Genomic DNA, 12,782 nt, shown 5'->3' on the forward strand with positions numbered 1-12,782 from the left:
GGAACAGAGCCGACCCTGGAACAGAGCTGACCCCTGAACAGTGCTGACCCTGGAACAGTGCTGACCCTGGAACACAGCTGACCCTGGAACAGTGCTGACCCTGGAACAGAGCCGACCCTGGAACAGCTTATTAGAAATGTGTTGGTGCCATCAAACTCAAAAAGATCTATTATTTTCCTCCTAAAACTGGTAAAATGTCTCATCTGATATGTTTACTATATTCTATTATAAATAAAATACGGGTTTATGAAATTTGAAAATCATTACAATTCTTTTTTTTACATTTTACACAATGTTCAAACTTTTTCTGAACTGACATTGTACAATGTAATGGCTTTTTTTTTTTAAACCAAATAATTATAACTTAATATTAATCACCTTTTTACATATATAATATTAGTGTTTTCAATTTAAGTTATAACTAAAAACTAGTCTTTGAAATAATCTTGTACGTAATTTCCAGATTATTTTTTGTAAAATTCATGTGTGAATGTTTTTTTCCCCACTCTGCTTCACAGCTTTAACTAAATTAAGTTTATTATTCAAAGCTTTTTCAGAAAAAGCCACAAATAATAAAATTAGACTTCATTACTGACCATTCTGTGTCACTACATATTACAGTTTTTGTTTTCATCTTTCCCTGCTCATTAAACTCAACTTAAAATAAAGGATGTAACAAAAAAAAAAAGTTCAGATCATCCCAACAGTTTAACCAAAAAGAAGCCGCTGCGATGAAAATAACTGCAAACACATTCAGGTTCTTTGTTTATATATTATTTTCAGATTGTAAGATTGGGTTTGGAACAGTAGCAACTTTTACTTGAGAAAATGTAATTTTAATAAATATAGCAGGTTGTAAAAGTGTTTTTTGTGTTGTAACAGGATCGTATGGTCATGAAAATGTAACTTTCAGGAAGAAATGAGAAATGAGCGAACCAACAAAGCTGAGTTCTTCCTTAGGTTGGACTTCATACATTCACCTGCAGGTCTGTCATCACTTCAGAACCAGTTCCATGTCTGACCCGGCTGCTGAAATGGGACTTCTGGGCAAAGCCCCAGAAACCACTTCGTACGGAAACATCAGTCTCTCAGATTGTTGATGTGAGCGCAGATCTTCAGGGCCGGTCCTAACTTGATGTTCATGGTGGACATGAGATGCTCCTCCTTCAGCAGGAGCAAAGCCTGCCCGTCGATTTCCTGCGACAGGAACTGGGAGGCAAGCTCCTCGCAGCCTGGAGGGGAAAGGAAGGCAAAAAAAAGGAGAAATGAGGACAAAAAGAGCAATAAAGACAGTAATCAGACAGAAAAGCACAAAACAAATAAATAGAAGAAACTGCAGAAAATAGCTAAAAACAGTTCTCCAAGATTCAAGTCTTAAATTTGAATGTTTTCTTTCTAAAAGTGATCAAATGTACAGAAAACAAATAAACAAAATATATTTATCAAACTATGAAATATTTGCACTGGAATATGGAACCAAAGCAACAAGAATATTGACACTGAAGTTGAAGAAGTCCAAACTTTCTGGGAAACAGAAATGAGCATCTCCACGGTTACTATGGTCTGATTCTTCCAGTCACACGCCCGTTTGAAGCTAAAGATCACACCGTCCAAAATCTGGGATCTGCAGCTTCTTGGTTCAACTTTAGTGCAGTGGAACCATTTTTCTGTTAAATGCAAAAAGACTTGGCACCACTTTGTGCTTCTATAGATGTTCATCCATGAGAACAGCAGCCAAGGCTCATGGCTGCTGGTTAATGAGAGCAGCTGTCACTGATTTGAAGTTTAAATAACTTCTCTGGTGAGAAGGTGCGACTCTTAAATGACCTGGTAAAGATTTGTGTTTTAATATGAGTCTCTACGCTGAGTAATCTGACAGAAGAAATAAAACAGGAGCAACAGAATGAAAAAGTCAGCTCTTCCAACCTTGTAGAGAAGAAATAAAGCGTGACACTTCCTCCACACTCCACTGGGAGGGGCTGGCGGGAAGGCAGCTGGGTGCTGAGCTCTCTGTTTCCACCGGAGGAGGCGGCTGGTGGCAGGAAGCTGAAGAGGCAGGCGAAAGAGACACGGCGTCATCCTCGTCCTCCTCTCCGCTGGACTCCTCGTCTGAGTGGCTGGACTCTGATCGGCACTGAGGGGAGGAGAAGCAGAACAACAAGGTGTCAGAAACTGGATTTATCATCATCTATAGTTACCTGAGATGACTTTCAGAGGGAAGTGATGCGATAAAAAATGTTTGCTCAAAATTACATGAATCCAAATGGTAAATTTGGTCACTTTTAATTATTTGATAAGGTTCTACTAAGCTCTTTACAGCATGTTTTCTGTGCATCTATTCAAAAAAACACTCTAGAAATATTTCTCAAATAGAAATATGGCTGGTCCTAAATATTCAAACACCAATGAGGAGTGAAGGTGGGGTGGGAACATACTCAGTGGAGGATGACAAATATATGAAAAATAAGCTGCACAGTTGGAGATTAATAGGATCTTATTTTAAATCACAAAAAGGATGAATTACTGAAAGTAAATTGTTAAAATAAAAACAGTTGAATGGCATCACGGAGTAAATAATTTAAGTTGGTTCCAGCCACTAGAGGGCACCAAAACTTACCTTATAGAAAAATGTTTTCCCAACTCAAACATTTACTGTCAGGTTTTTTTTTTTCTTGTGTGCACTTTAAGTGTTAATGTCACAATTCTGCTCGACATTATGCAAATTAAGTGTGAACTAAAGTGAATTCACAGGCAACATGGGAAATTAGGGCTTGGTCACTTTGTTGAAATGCATTTGTATCATAACGGAGCGGTATCATAACGAAGTGGTGTCACATACTTTAGAAGATTTCCAGGCAATCACACAGAAGATATAAGCTGATAGGACTGGATGAAATACTGTGTGAATCATCAATAATTTGCAGCAAAAAGCCAAAGAAGTGTCAAAGTTGATTGGAAAGAGTTTAGAAGTACCTAAAGAAAAACAGATAATTAAAATCTTTAAAGGAGTTTTAAGTACCTTTCTCACCTTGGCAGGTATGGGTCTCCCTGCAATCTTTGCGCTGGCTATTTCTGAGCTCGTCCTGCGGGGAACCCTCCTCCTGGCAATTCCTCCTTCCTCGTCAGAGTTGGAGAAGTGGTCCTGATCCTGATCCTGATCCCGATCCTGACGCTGGCTGTGACTTTGCCTCACAGAGAAGTGCTGCCTGAAGCTGACGTTGTACCTGGGGAACCAATACATACTGTATCGTAGACAAAGAGTGACATATACGGTACTGAAGCCAGGACGAGCAACACACAGTTTTTGTCTCTTTGCACCATGTGGTGCGTAAGCTACACACAGTCAGCGGGCAAAGAGACAAATGCAAAGCAGAAGCACAAAACAATGTTAAAAAAAAAAGTCACGTTAACAACAAACTGCTCAAAACAATGCAAACAAGGCATTGTTTATATTGTATAACATATGATGTAATAATTACAACGCAGATATTAACATGAAGCAAATTCAACAGAGAAAACTTAAAACTTGCACTGAAACCTTAAAGCTTTAAAGCCATTTTTGTTTAGCAAAGTGGATGGAGAGTTTTTCAACACAAAGAGAAATAATAAACACAGAAAACATTCATGCTGTGAGATAAAACAGCTGAAACCAGCAGATATTTCACAGCCGAACAGTTCTTACAGCAGCAGCAGAATTTATGTTCGCAGATCACTGAGTTAACACTGGAACAATCCGATCTTTAACTTTGCAGACTAAATATGTGTAATGCATGGGACAAAATAAGAAAAAATTAAATATAATGGATTGTTTCAGTGTTGCATGCTGCATGGAAATGGTAACAGACCATCAGCAGCTCTGTGAAATACGTCATGGTTTCAGCAAGTTGGAGCAGAGCGTTCATCATATATCACAGATTTCATGCATCTGAAGTACCTTTTGGCACACGACATGGAGCAGAACCTTTTGGTGCCTCTGAACTGGCTGGCAGGAGCAAAGTTCTTGCAGTACTCACACTTCAGCACTGAAGGGAAAAGTTACGAAAGACAAGACAAGAAGAGAGCAGTAAACATCTGTAGTGAGCAGTAAACATCTGGATTAGATCGTAAAGAAACGTTGCATTACGACAACACGGTTCTCAAACGTTTCAGGCCAGCCTTTCTTTGGAGGGAGGAATATTTCCAGGCCCCCTGTCGGCTCAACAAAACTAAAACAAAATGAGTCAAATTTAACTATTGTGTCAATAAAAAAAAAAAAGAGCTACCTTGATTTTGTAGCATTTTGTCTCCAGACAGCACATTTGGACTGAGCTTTTTAAAAATTTAATTATTTATTTAAAATTTGAGAAAAAAAAAATCCATCAGCTTCTCATAATTCAAAGTTAAAAATAAAACAAAATATGCAACGACCTTTAGAATCATGGAAATAGTCTTAATTTGTGCTCATAAACCCAACAAATGATATACTTATAAGAGTTTAATATCATCACAATGTGGCTGCAATGAGTCACTTTTCACTGAGTTTTCTTTAAAAAATAAAATAAAAACAAATAATAGTTTAATCTGTGTAAAATAAAGCACAAACATGTATTAACAAAAGTAGCAGGTTCCTTTATAAGTTGGGTCATTGGTCATTTTATCACACTGTTTGGGGTTTTTGTTTCATCTTCACTGATGCTGATTTTTAGGTTTTCTTTATAAAAACTGGAGTGGATTTCTAACATGACTGGGGTGAAATGTTTCCACATGTATTCCTGTCAGCTGACAGTTTTCAGAGACAAAAACAGGTTTTCTTTTTAGTCACACCTCTTACACTTCACTATAATTCCAGCAGCAAAATATCTCCTGTCCGTTTTATTTCATTTAAAGATTTGTTTCCCCCCCTCAATGAGTCCACACTGACACTGGGGCACACATCAGGAGTAAACAGCTGGTTTATGTGTTTGACGTTCAAACAATCAATCTGACCGTTTGTCCCTGATATGAGGTGAGACTTCCTCCAGTAAAGACAGAAACTCTCCATCATGTCTGCCCGGGTCATCGAACAAACCAGCTGAACAGTAAGGAATGGAAAGTCTGTCCATCTAACTGCCTTAGAAACTTGATTTATGTAACAAAAGGACAAGTCCCCAGTCACAATGTCCAAACATTAGTTCCACCTACAACCTTTTAAGGACTGGGGAGTAATAAATTAATAAATAAGTTAAAAAAAGACTGGTCATGCACCCTGCAGGGGTGAGAACCACTGCATTTTGGTAACATTGGAGTAGAAAAAAAAAATCTGCAATCACACAATAACAGATTCAAAATCTTTTTCTTATTGTAGATAATCAAACCAATCAGAGAGAGCAAAGTTAAAAGTATATCTTATTCATTTATTGTGTAAACCTTCATTGGATTCTCGGTGCAACACTTATCTGACGTTTTCCAACACGTTAAAACATAAAAACAGTCGGCAGCTTCTGTCTGTCTAAAGGTTCGATTTTACCTTAAAAAGAGACAAAAGCTATAACAAATTGTTTCAGACAGAAAAAGACAAATATAAGAATAAGGTATGAATTAGAAAAAAAAAATTTTTGTTGAAAAGAAACGGAAGCAGAACTTTCCAAGCAGTTTCAGTTCATACCTGTTGCCGTGGTAACAGTTTCTGACTGGTTAGTGTCTGGACTGTCGTCAGTTAAATCCTCCCCAGCAGAGTCCTTCACCGGACCACATATCTGCCCGTCAAACACAAACAAACAGGGACCGTTTACGAACCAGAACTGTGGATAAAAAAACTGATTTTAAACCAAACAAACAGCGAGCACGGCACGCACAGGGAAAGGCTCCGCTCCTTCCTGGATGACAAACCCTTCGATGAGGTGAGTAAGGACCTGCGGTTTAACAACAGCTTGAGGAGGCGACGCTCTCTCCCCCTGACCGCAGACCCCCCGGGACACAGAGAGCGCTGGGGTCGGAGAGGAGGAGGCAGGCGGAGAAGCAGAGCCTGGAGGAAAACGGTTTTATAGGTTTCAGTGTTTGTTAAAGCCCGTTCAGGAGTCATTACAGAGACGCGTGTTCTTACCTGCACAGATGGGATTGGATGGCGGCATCGAGGAGTGGTCTCTGACCGGCTGGAGCCGAGGAGGAGATGGGCCATCTTCATCATTCGCTGAACTGGAGTCGGATTTTCTTTTTAGAGACGTGCTAATCTGCTTTCCCTTCAAGAAAAAAAAAAAATCATTAAATTTAAACACATTTCAGAAAAGACAGCAGCAGAAGATTAATCAGGTTGATCTGTTTCTGCCATGTTTGACAACATTTATTTGTAAAGTGGTTGTCAGTGACCAGCTGACCTGTGGCGTCTGACCTCCCGACGAGTCTCCATTGGCCGTCACAGCAGCTGATGCTCCTCTCTGCTCTTCAGTCACCTGGGGGAGGGATTGTGTTGAGCGTGATTGCGAGGGGGGAGGAGATGAAATGGTTGTGGACTGGGAGGAGGCGGGAGTTGCCAAAGGTCCATTCTGACTCTGTGCAGAGCTCTGACTGGCCTGCGGATGCACCTGAGACCCCTGAGCCAGCGGGGGTGCCTCCTGGGGAGTCTGAAGGGTTTTAAGCCCCACCCCTCGCCCGACCACCCCACCCTCCCTGGAGGCAATGGACGCCACCATGGTGAGCAGGCTGGACGAGCTGCTGAGAACGGCAGCTCCCTCTTGGCTGCAGCTGCCGCGGGCGAGCGCGAGAGCCTGGGCCCCTCCCAGCGTGCTCTGCCTGGCCCCCACGATCTGAACAGGGATGTGCGGAGGCTGGGGAGGGTGGTTAGAGCTGCTGGATGGTGTTGGGGCAGGAAGGATGGGAGGAGGGTTCCTAGAAGGCAGCTGAAGAGGCAGCCGGAGTCCTTGCAAAGTTTTTGGTTGGATGGGGACGGGTCCGTTGGCGTGTCCCGATTTCTCAGCACCGAGTGAGGACTTCTGCAAAGGCTGCACCACCAAAGTCTGAGCGTTCACTGCTGGTTTGATGGTTGCCGTGCCTACCGGGTAACCGTGGGGCTGAGATGTGGCATTGGACGTCAGGACCAGAGTGTGTGCTGTTGTGGGGGCCGTGGTCCCCGTGGTCAGGGTTCGAGTTCCATGAAGCAAGAGCTGGGAGAGAGGAATGGAGGAGGTAGAGGATGAGGACGAAGACGAGACACCGGAAGAGGAAGAAAGGTGGGCTTTGAGGTTACTAGGCTGGGGGTAGGTAGGGATTTTGATGTGGGGTGGCTGTGGACTCGGTTTAGTGGGAGACTGGGTGGTTGACTGGTGGGAGGGCTGGACCAGGGAGTACGCAGCTGGGAAAGAAAATAACAAGCTTGTTTTAAAAAACAGACATTTATGTTTAAAACAAAGAAAAAACAAGTAAAACCTGGAGGCCCTTTTCTCCTACCTGAGTCACTCTTCTCTGGAGCTTCAGTTTTAACACCTTTAGGACTTGAAACTCCTCGGATGGCAAGATTTTGCACCTGGAGACAAACAGGAAACATTCATGTAAAAAGATCCTCACATCACAGATTTAACTCTTGCTTTGAAACAATAACCCAATTACCCCATATACCTGGTCATTATCTAACTGGCTGCTGCTCGAGGAAGCTGAAGTTACTTCCTGAGGCTGCTGGGTCACAGTCGCCACGGCAGCGGTTGCTGTGCTACCAGGCATGAAGATAAGCTGAGAGGGGATGGGCGTCCTCAGGGAGCGGTTGACCTGCAGGATGAGCGGACAGTCGCTAAATGCTCAGAAACTGAAGCTGAGGCCAAATACATGCAAGCAGCAAGAGGGCTGGCTGAAAGTATCAAAGGTGCAAAGGGTTAGCTAAAAGCTAAAATTAGCAGAAGAAGAAAACTAACAGATCAAGAACCTGAAGCAGATTTCAAACAGAGCAATGTTTCTGAAGGAACTGAAGGGCGCTAAATGCATTTCTATGGGGAAAATATTTGTGAATAAAGTTAAATAATTTGAAAAGTATCAAAATTACTAAAACCAAAAGTCATAGCACCTATTTCCTGAAAGAGAAACGTTTTCATACACAAATAGCACGCGTATGCAGAAATAGTTAAAATGCAAAAAACTTATAGGAATAAAACAAAAACAGGAAAATAGTGTCTCAATAAAGTGAGGAAACTCACCCTCAGGTACATTTGTCCCTGCCCGCCTGCCGTCCCACTCAGCAGCACCGACTGGCTGATCGTGGACGTCGCTGAGGCGCCTAACGGACGGCTGCTGGTCGAAGAACTTGATCCAGATGTTACACTGGCCTGAAGAGGAACAATGTGACTTTAACATGTATATTTTATGACTGTTATTAAAATGACTAAATATTCCATTTGCATGAACAAGGTAATCCCGTTCTGGAAACCATTTAATGCTTTTTTTTTATGACTTGAAAATAAAATATCATTTTGTTGAAACCAAAACATCAGAGCGTACAGATGTGGTGCTGGTGGTCTGAGAAGAGCTGCTGGTGCTGCTGGACGGACTGGACTGGCGGCTGGCTGCCAGAGTGGCCTAGAGAGGGGAAGACGAGGAGGAGAAGGTAAGAAGATCCTCACGGAGTGGTTCCGCAGGCTGTCATGTGGTTGAGGAAAGACGTGGCTCTTTGTTTTTGGTCACTGAACCTTCAATTTTTTACATTCCATCACAACTGTCCACTCATCCATCACTTCCCAAAGCTTCGCTTGTGGTTTGAAACGGAGGTTTATTCTTGTCAAATCAACTGTAGTATTGTTATTTTGCTCTGTGCTTCATATTGTGTCTGTTTTTCTTTCCACTGTCTTTTCAGTATGGATGTAGGTTTGTCAGATGTTTCAGAAGGCAGATATAAAGGAAGAGGAATACTTTTTTGTGTTGAAACTATGCTTTTGTCTATTTTTTGAAAACTGAAAGTGAAGGGGTTTTTTCTCCTTAAAATAATCTTGAACACAACATAATTTAAAATGGGCTCTCTCACACACACACACCTTCACTTGTTGCACAGCAGCCAGGTTCTGCAGCTGGGCACTGTTGATCTGCTGCTGCAACATCAGCTGCTGGAAGTACTGCGCTGCGTTAGGTTGTCTCTGCAGCGCCTGGAGGGCCTGCAAGGAGGAACGATATAAAGTCACCGGAACGTAAAGCAATCAGGAGGGTGAGAATAGAGACGAGTGGATGAAAAGAAGAAAAGGGGACACATTAACAACACAATGAAAGATGATCTGGACAGGGTTTGTTCAGGAGAAATGGCTGTGACGATGGTACATCAGGCGAGGAGGAGGGAAGGAGGAAGAGGGAGCAGGGAGGGAAGGATGCGGTAGCAGCTTCCTGCCAGCCGCCTGATGTATGAGCAGAGGCTCGTACAGTAATAAGTTGAGGGATGAAAGCGAGCGCGGCGGCTTGGATTAGTGTTTGCAGGGTGACAAAGACAGATGGCCGTGCAGGATGACAAAGGCCTGAGAAAATAACACCGTCAGGGCCAGCCAGCCTCTTTCTCCTTTCTTTACCTCACATATTCAGTCCCTTTATCACCACTTTACACAGAAACCATCAACTCTTAAAACAAACAAGTTGTTCTCGCTCATATACAGACACAGACTGCAGACACAACTTAGAGAAGAAAATATTTAGATAAATGCAAGTTCTGAGTTCACATTTTAACCGTTTTTATCTAGCATACCAGTGCTGTTAATTTGCTGCTTTTTCAGACTCGCTGCAAGTCATTTCTTCAAGAGGCTCATTTTAAAGTCTGAAGCTGAACATGTGATATCTAATCCCCAGACATGAAGCCCACTTTCTGACCAACAATAACAACTCCCAAGCTGGGACGAGCTGAATGGAATCTGAAAACTGAAGCATCATCGTGTAGGTGAAAACTTGGGGTGAAATAATGAGAAACATGAGATACTGCAGGCCCGTTTGAAGCCACTGTGTGAGAAGAAACAGACAAATGGGATCACTGGAGTGAGAACGCTGCATCCAAACCAGTTCCTGCAGACAGAAATCCTTCAGTTTCAGAAGACCAGAAGTCCAAGTCTAGTTTTTACTGGAACAGTTTTAAATCTGTTTCGCTGAAAAGAGCTGGCACCTCTGATTACACCCTAAGAAATGTTTCACATTGGGCAAACATGTCATCATTGTTTTAAAGGAGACTTTGTGGCTTTAACAGCTAAACCAACAACAATAAGAGAAAGAGAATCTGATCATTTTGAATTTAAAAGGTTAGGTCATTTAAAATCAATAAAAGATCTATTTGAAATGATTTATATGCCTAAATATTCCAACTTTCATTAACCCAATCTGACAAACACGTGACTAATTTCAATCCTGATCTTTATCTGAACTAAAAAAGAAAAAGTCCCAACCCTCTGACTGTGTCTTCACACCTAACATTGATTCTTTTTTTATTTATCCAGGATGATGTTGCAGAATTCTTCCCCATGGATTCCAACACTCGGACTGGTTCTCACAGTCAAACCCACAGGAATACACACCCGAACACACACCTACCTGCACCGCCTGCCTTTCATACAGAGACATGGAGTTCATGGGTGAGGGCCGGGAGCTCGCCCCAGAAGCTGGGCTCCCATTGGTCGAGGCTCCCTGCTGGCTCTGCTCTCCGTCCGTCTCCATGGCTGCAGAGAAGACAGACAGATGAGCCGTTGTTCAGTCAAACACAAACTTAAACAGCTCCATGTAAAATTCAGACGTTCCTCTGCCTTTTCTCTTTCAACATTTTACAGTCTGATTATTTTCTGTGGTGAAGTACAAAAACCCTTTATTGTCCCCCCTCACAAAAAACAACAAATCAAAATGGGATGTTCCACCAATTAGCCAAAAACTTTTAAGACCTCCTGCCGAACACTTAAAACAAAAAAAAATCTCTCATTTGCAGCCAAAACCGTTCGAACCTCTGAAGGTTTACTGCTGATTCTGACATGAAGCCATCTGTAACAGATCATTATGTTTTTCAGATTTGTTTGTCCAGGACTTCCCACAGATGTTTGATTGGATCAACATCTGGAGCACTTGATGTCCAAACCTCAAACCTACTGTGTTTCTCAGACCATTCTGCATGTTGGCTGAGTCCATTATTCAGCTGGAAGAGGCCCCTGCCATACGAGATTACAGTTCTATTTTGAAAGGGTGTAATCAGTCAATGTGTCAAAATAAAACCTAAAATGTTCCTGCTCACTTGTCTTCTTTTCACACACTGGTGCAGCAAATGCTTAGAGGACGACTTTAAACTAAACCTAAATGTGTTCAGACCTGCAAACTGGCTTAATAAACAAACAAATCACAAACATAGAAACCAGGGCTGCACAATATTAGAAAAACTTGCAAGGTGCAACAGTACAGTTTAACATTGCAATAATGTCATTAGTTGCAATAAATGTACATTTTTCTGACTTTTTCTGCTGTCATTGTTATCATCTGAACTAGGTGTGGACATTAAAACCAGAGAGAGTCTGCTGGATTGACAAATATATTTCTATGCACAACAGGAAGGTGTGATGCTTGAAATATAACAGCTTATGATTTATTTCAGTCCTTTGGGATGCTGATATTGTGCTGACAATAAATTTAAAACATATCATGCAGGCCTAATAGAAACTCAAATAGCGTCTTGGAATTCAGGTTACAATCTGATTACCCTAGATAAAATGTTTTATTTACAGATTTACACAGATTGGATCCTAAACTCTCATTTATGTGATAATTTATCTGTTGCAGCCTTACTATTTTTTTGCAATAATTACCCTTACATAAAACAAAATTAATAATTGTGCACACGTGCAAACATTAAGCGAATATTATACACAAAAGACAACAATTTCATTTTTCTGTTTGGGTTATTATATTCAGAAGACAAATGATTAAAGCCCTGATTAGGCCTGATGTGTCTTTGCTTCAGATTCCTTATCTTTTTACATTTACAGATCAGGTGATTTGAATCTCCCCCCCCGGGGACCCAGTTAAATCAGGTGTCTATAATCCATCTTTTATGGCAGCATCTTTATTCCTCCTCCTCCTCTTCCTCCTCCTCCTCATCAGTCCCGGCAGGAACCGGTCTGCATCTGGCTGCAGCCTGAAAACTGACCCCCCCCCCCTTTCAGCTGCAACAATCACCTGAGCTAAAACCCAAACACAGAGCTAACCCAGCTAGCTGCCCTCCATGCTTCAGACCAGTTGATACCAGATCCTCTACCACCGCCGCCGCCGCCGCCGCTCGTGCCCGCCTCGCTCCCGGGGCTCCCGGGGCTCCCGGGGCTCTCGGTGCTCTCTTACCGTCACCGCTCGGGGTTTCTCGGCCTCCTCCTGCAGCGGCTCCCGGCGGCGGGTGGACTCGGCGGCCTCCCGGGCGCTCGGTGGGCTCGGTGCCGCTGCCTCTTTTCTCCTTCTTCTCCTTCTTCTTTGCAGCAGCAGCAGCAGAGATTTCACTGCTCTGCATAAATTTGCAGCTGGTGATGTGTTGTTCGGAGGGAGACGCCTCCTTTTTTTTTTTTTTTTTTTCCTGCCTTTTCCGGCGCGACGGGATGACGGAGCAGGACGCGCCGGAGGCGGGGACACCCAGAGCCCCCAGAATAAAACCTAATTCTGATGCACAAATCATATCTGATGCACAACTTCATTACCTTTTATTAAAAAAACAAAACAAAACATCAGTCAATAAACACACTGACTCAAAAATAAGAAGTATTTATCTCAATCTTGATGCCACCATTTCTTAAAATAAGTTTTTATATCCTTTATTTGTTCTTTAAATCAGATATTTTCCATCAGGTCAAACAAATGTCAAA

At 42.3% G+C, this 12,782-nt stretch overlaps 1 protein-coding gene across 4 annotated transcripts; it reads right to left on the reverse strand.

Moving 5' to 3' along the window:
- Nucleotides 1–6: 6 nt before the first annotated feature.
- LOC108242618 (polyhomeotic-like protein 1) lies at nucleotides 7–12,470 on the reverse strand. Of its 4 annotated transcripts, none has more exons than XM_017427580.3 (15): nucleotides 12,271–12,470; nucleotides 10,492–10,616; nucleotides 8,970–9,086; nucleotides 8,440–8,517; nucleotides 8,139–8,267; nucleotides 7,570–7,716; nucleotides 7,402–7,477; nucleotides 6,333–7,306; nucleotides 6,062–6,197; nucleotides 5,814–5,983; nucleotides 5,624–5,714; nucleotides 3,935–4,022; nucleotides 3,029–3,224; nucleotides 1,927–2,134; nucleotides 7–1,232 (listed from the first exon to the last, which is right to left on the reverse strand). In XM_017427580.3, exons 1-15 carry the CDS (start codon nucleotides 12,431–12,433, stop codon nucleotides 1,081–1,083), a joined length of 2,850 nt encoding a protein of 949 aa, XP_017283069.1. In that variant the 5' UTR covers nucleotides 12,434–12,470; the 3' UTR covers nucleotides 7–1,080. The 4 variants fall into 4 exon arrangements, with proteins under 4 accessions (XP_017283069.1, XP_017283068.1, XP_017283067.1 ...); XM_017427579.3 differs by having other exon boundaries at nucleotides 3,020–3,224; XM_017427578.3 differs by having other exon boundaries at nucleotides 3,029–3,242.
- Nucleotides 12,471–12,782: the final 312 nt, after the last annotated feature.

This window comes from Kryptolebias marmoratus, linkage group LG5, assembly GCF_001649575.2.
Source record: "Kryptolebias marmoratus isolate JLee-2015 linkage group LG5, ASM164957v2, whole genome shotgun sequence".
NCBI lineage: Eukaryota > Metazoa > Chordata > Actinopteri > Cyprinodontiformes > Rivulidae > Kryptolebias > Kryptolebias marmoratus.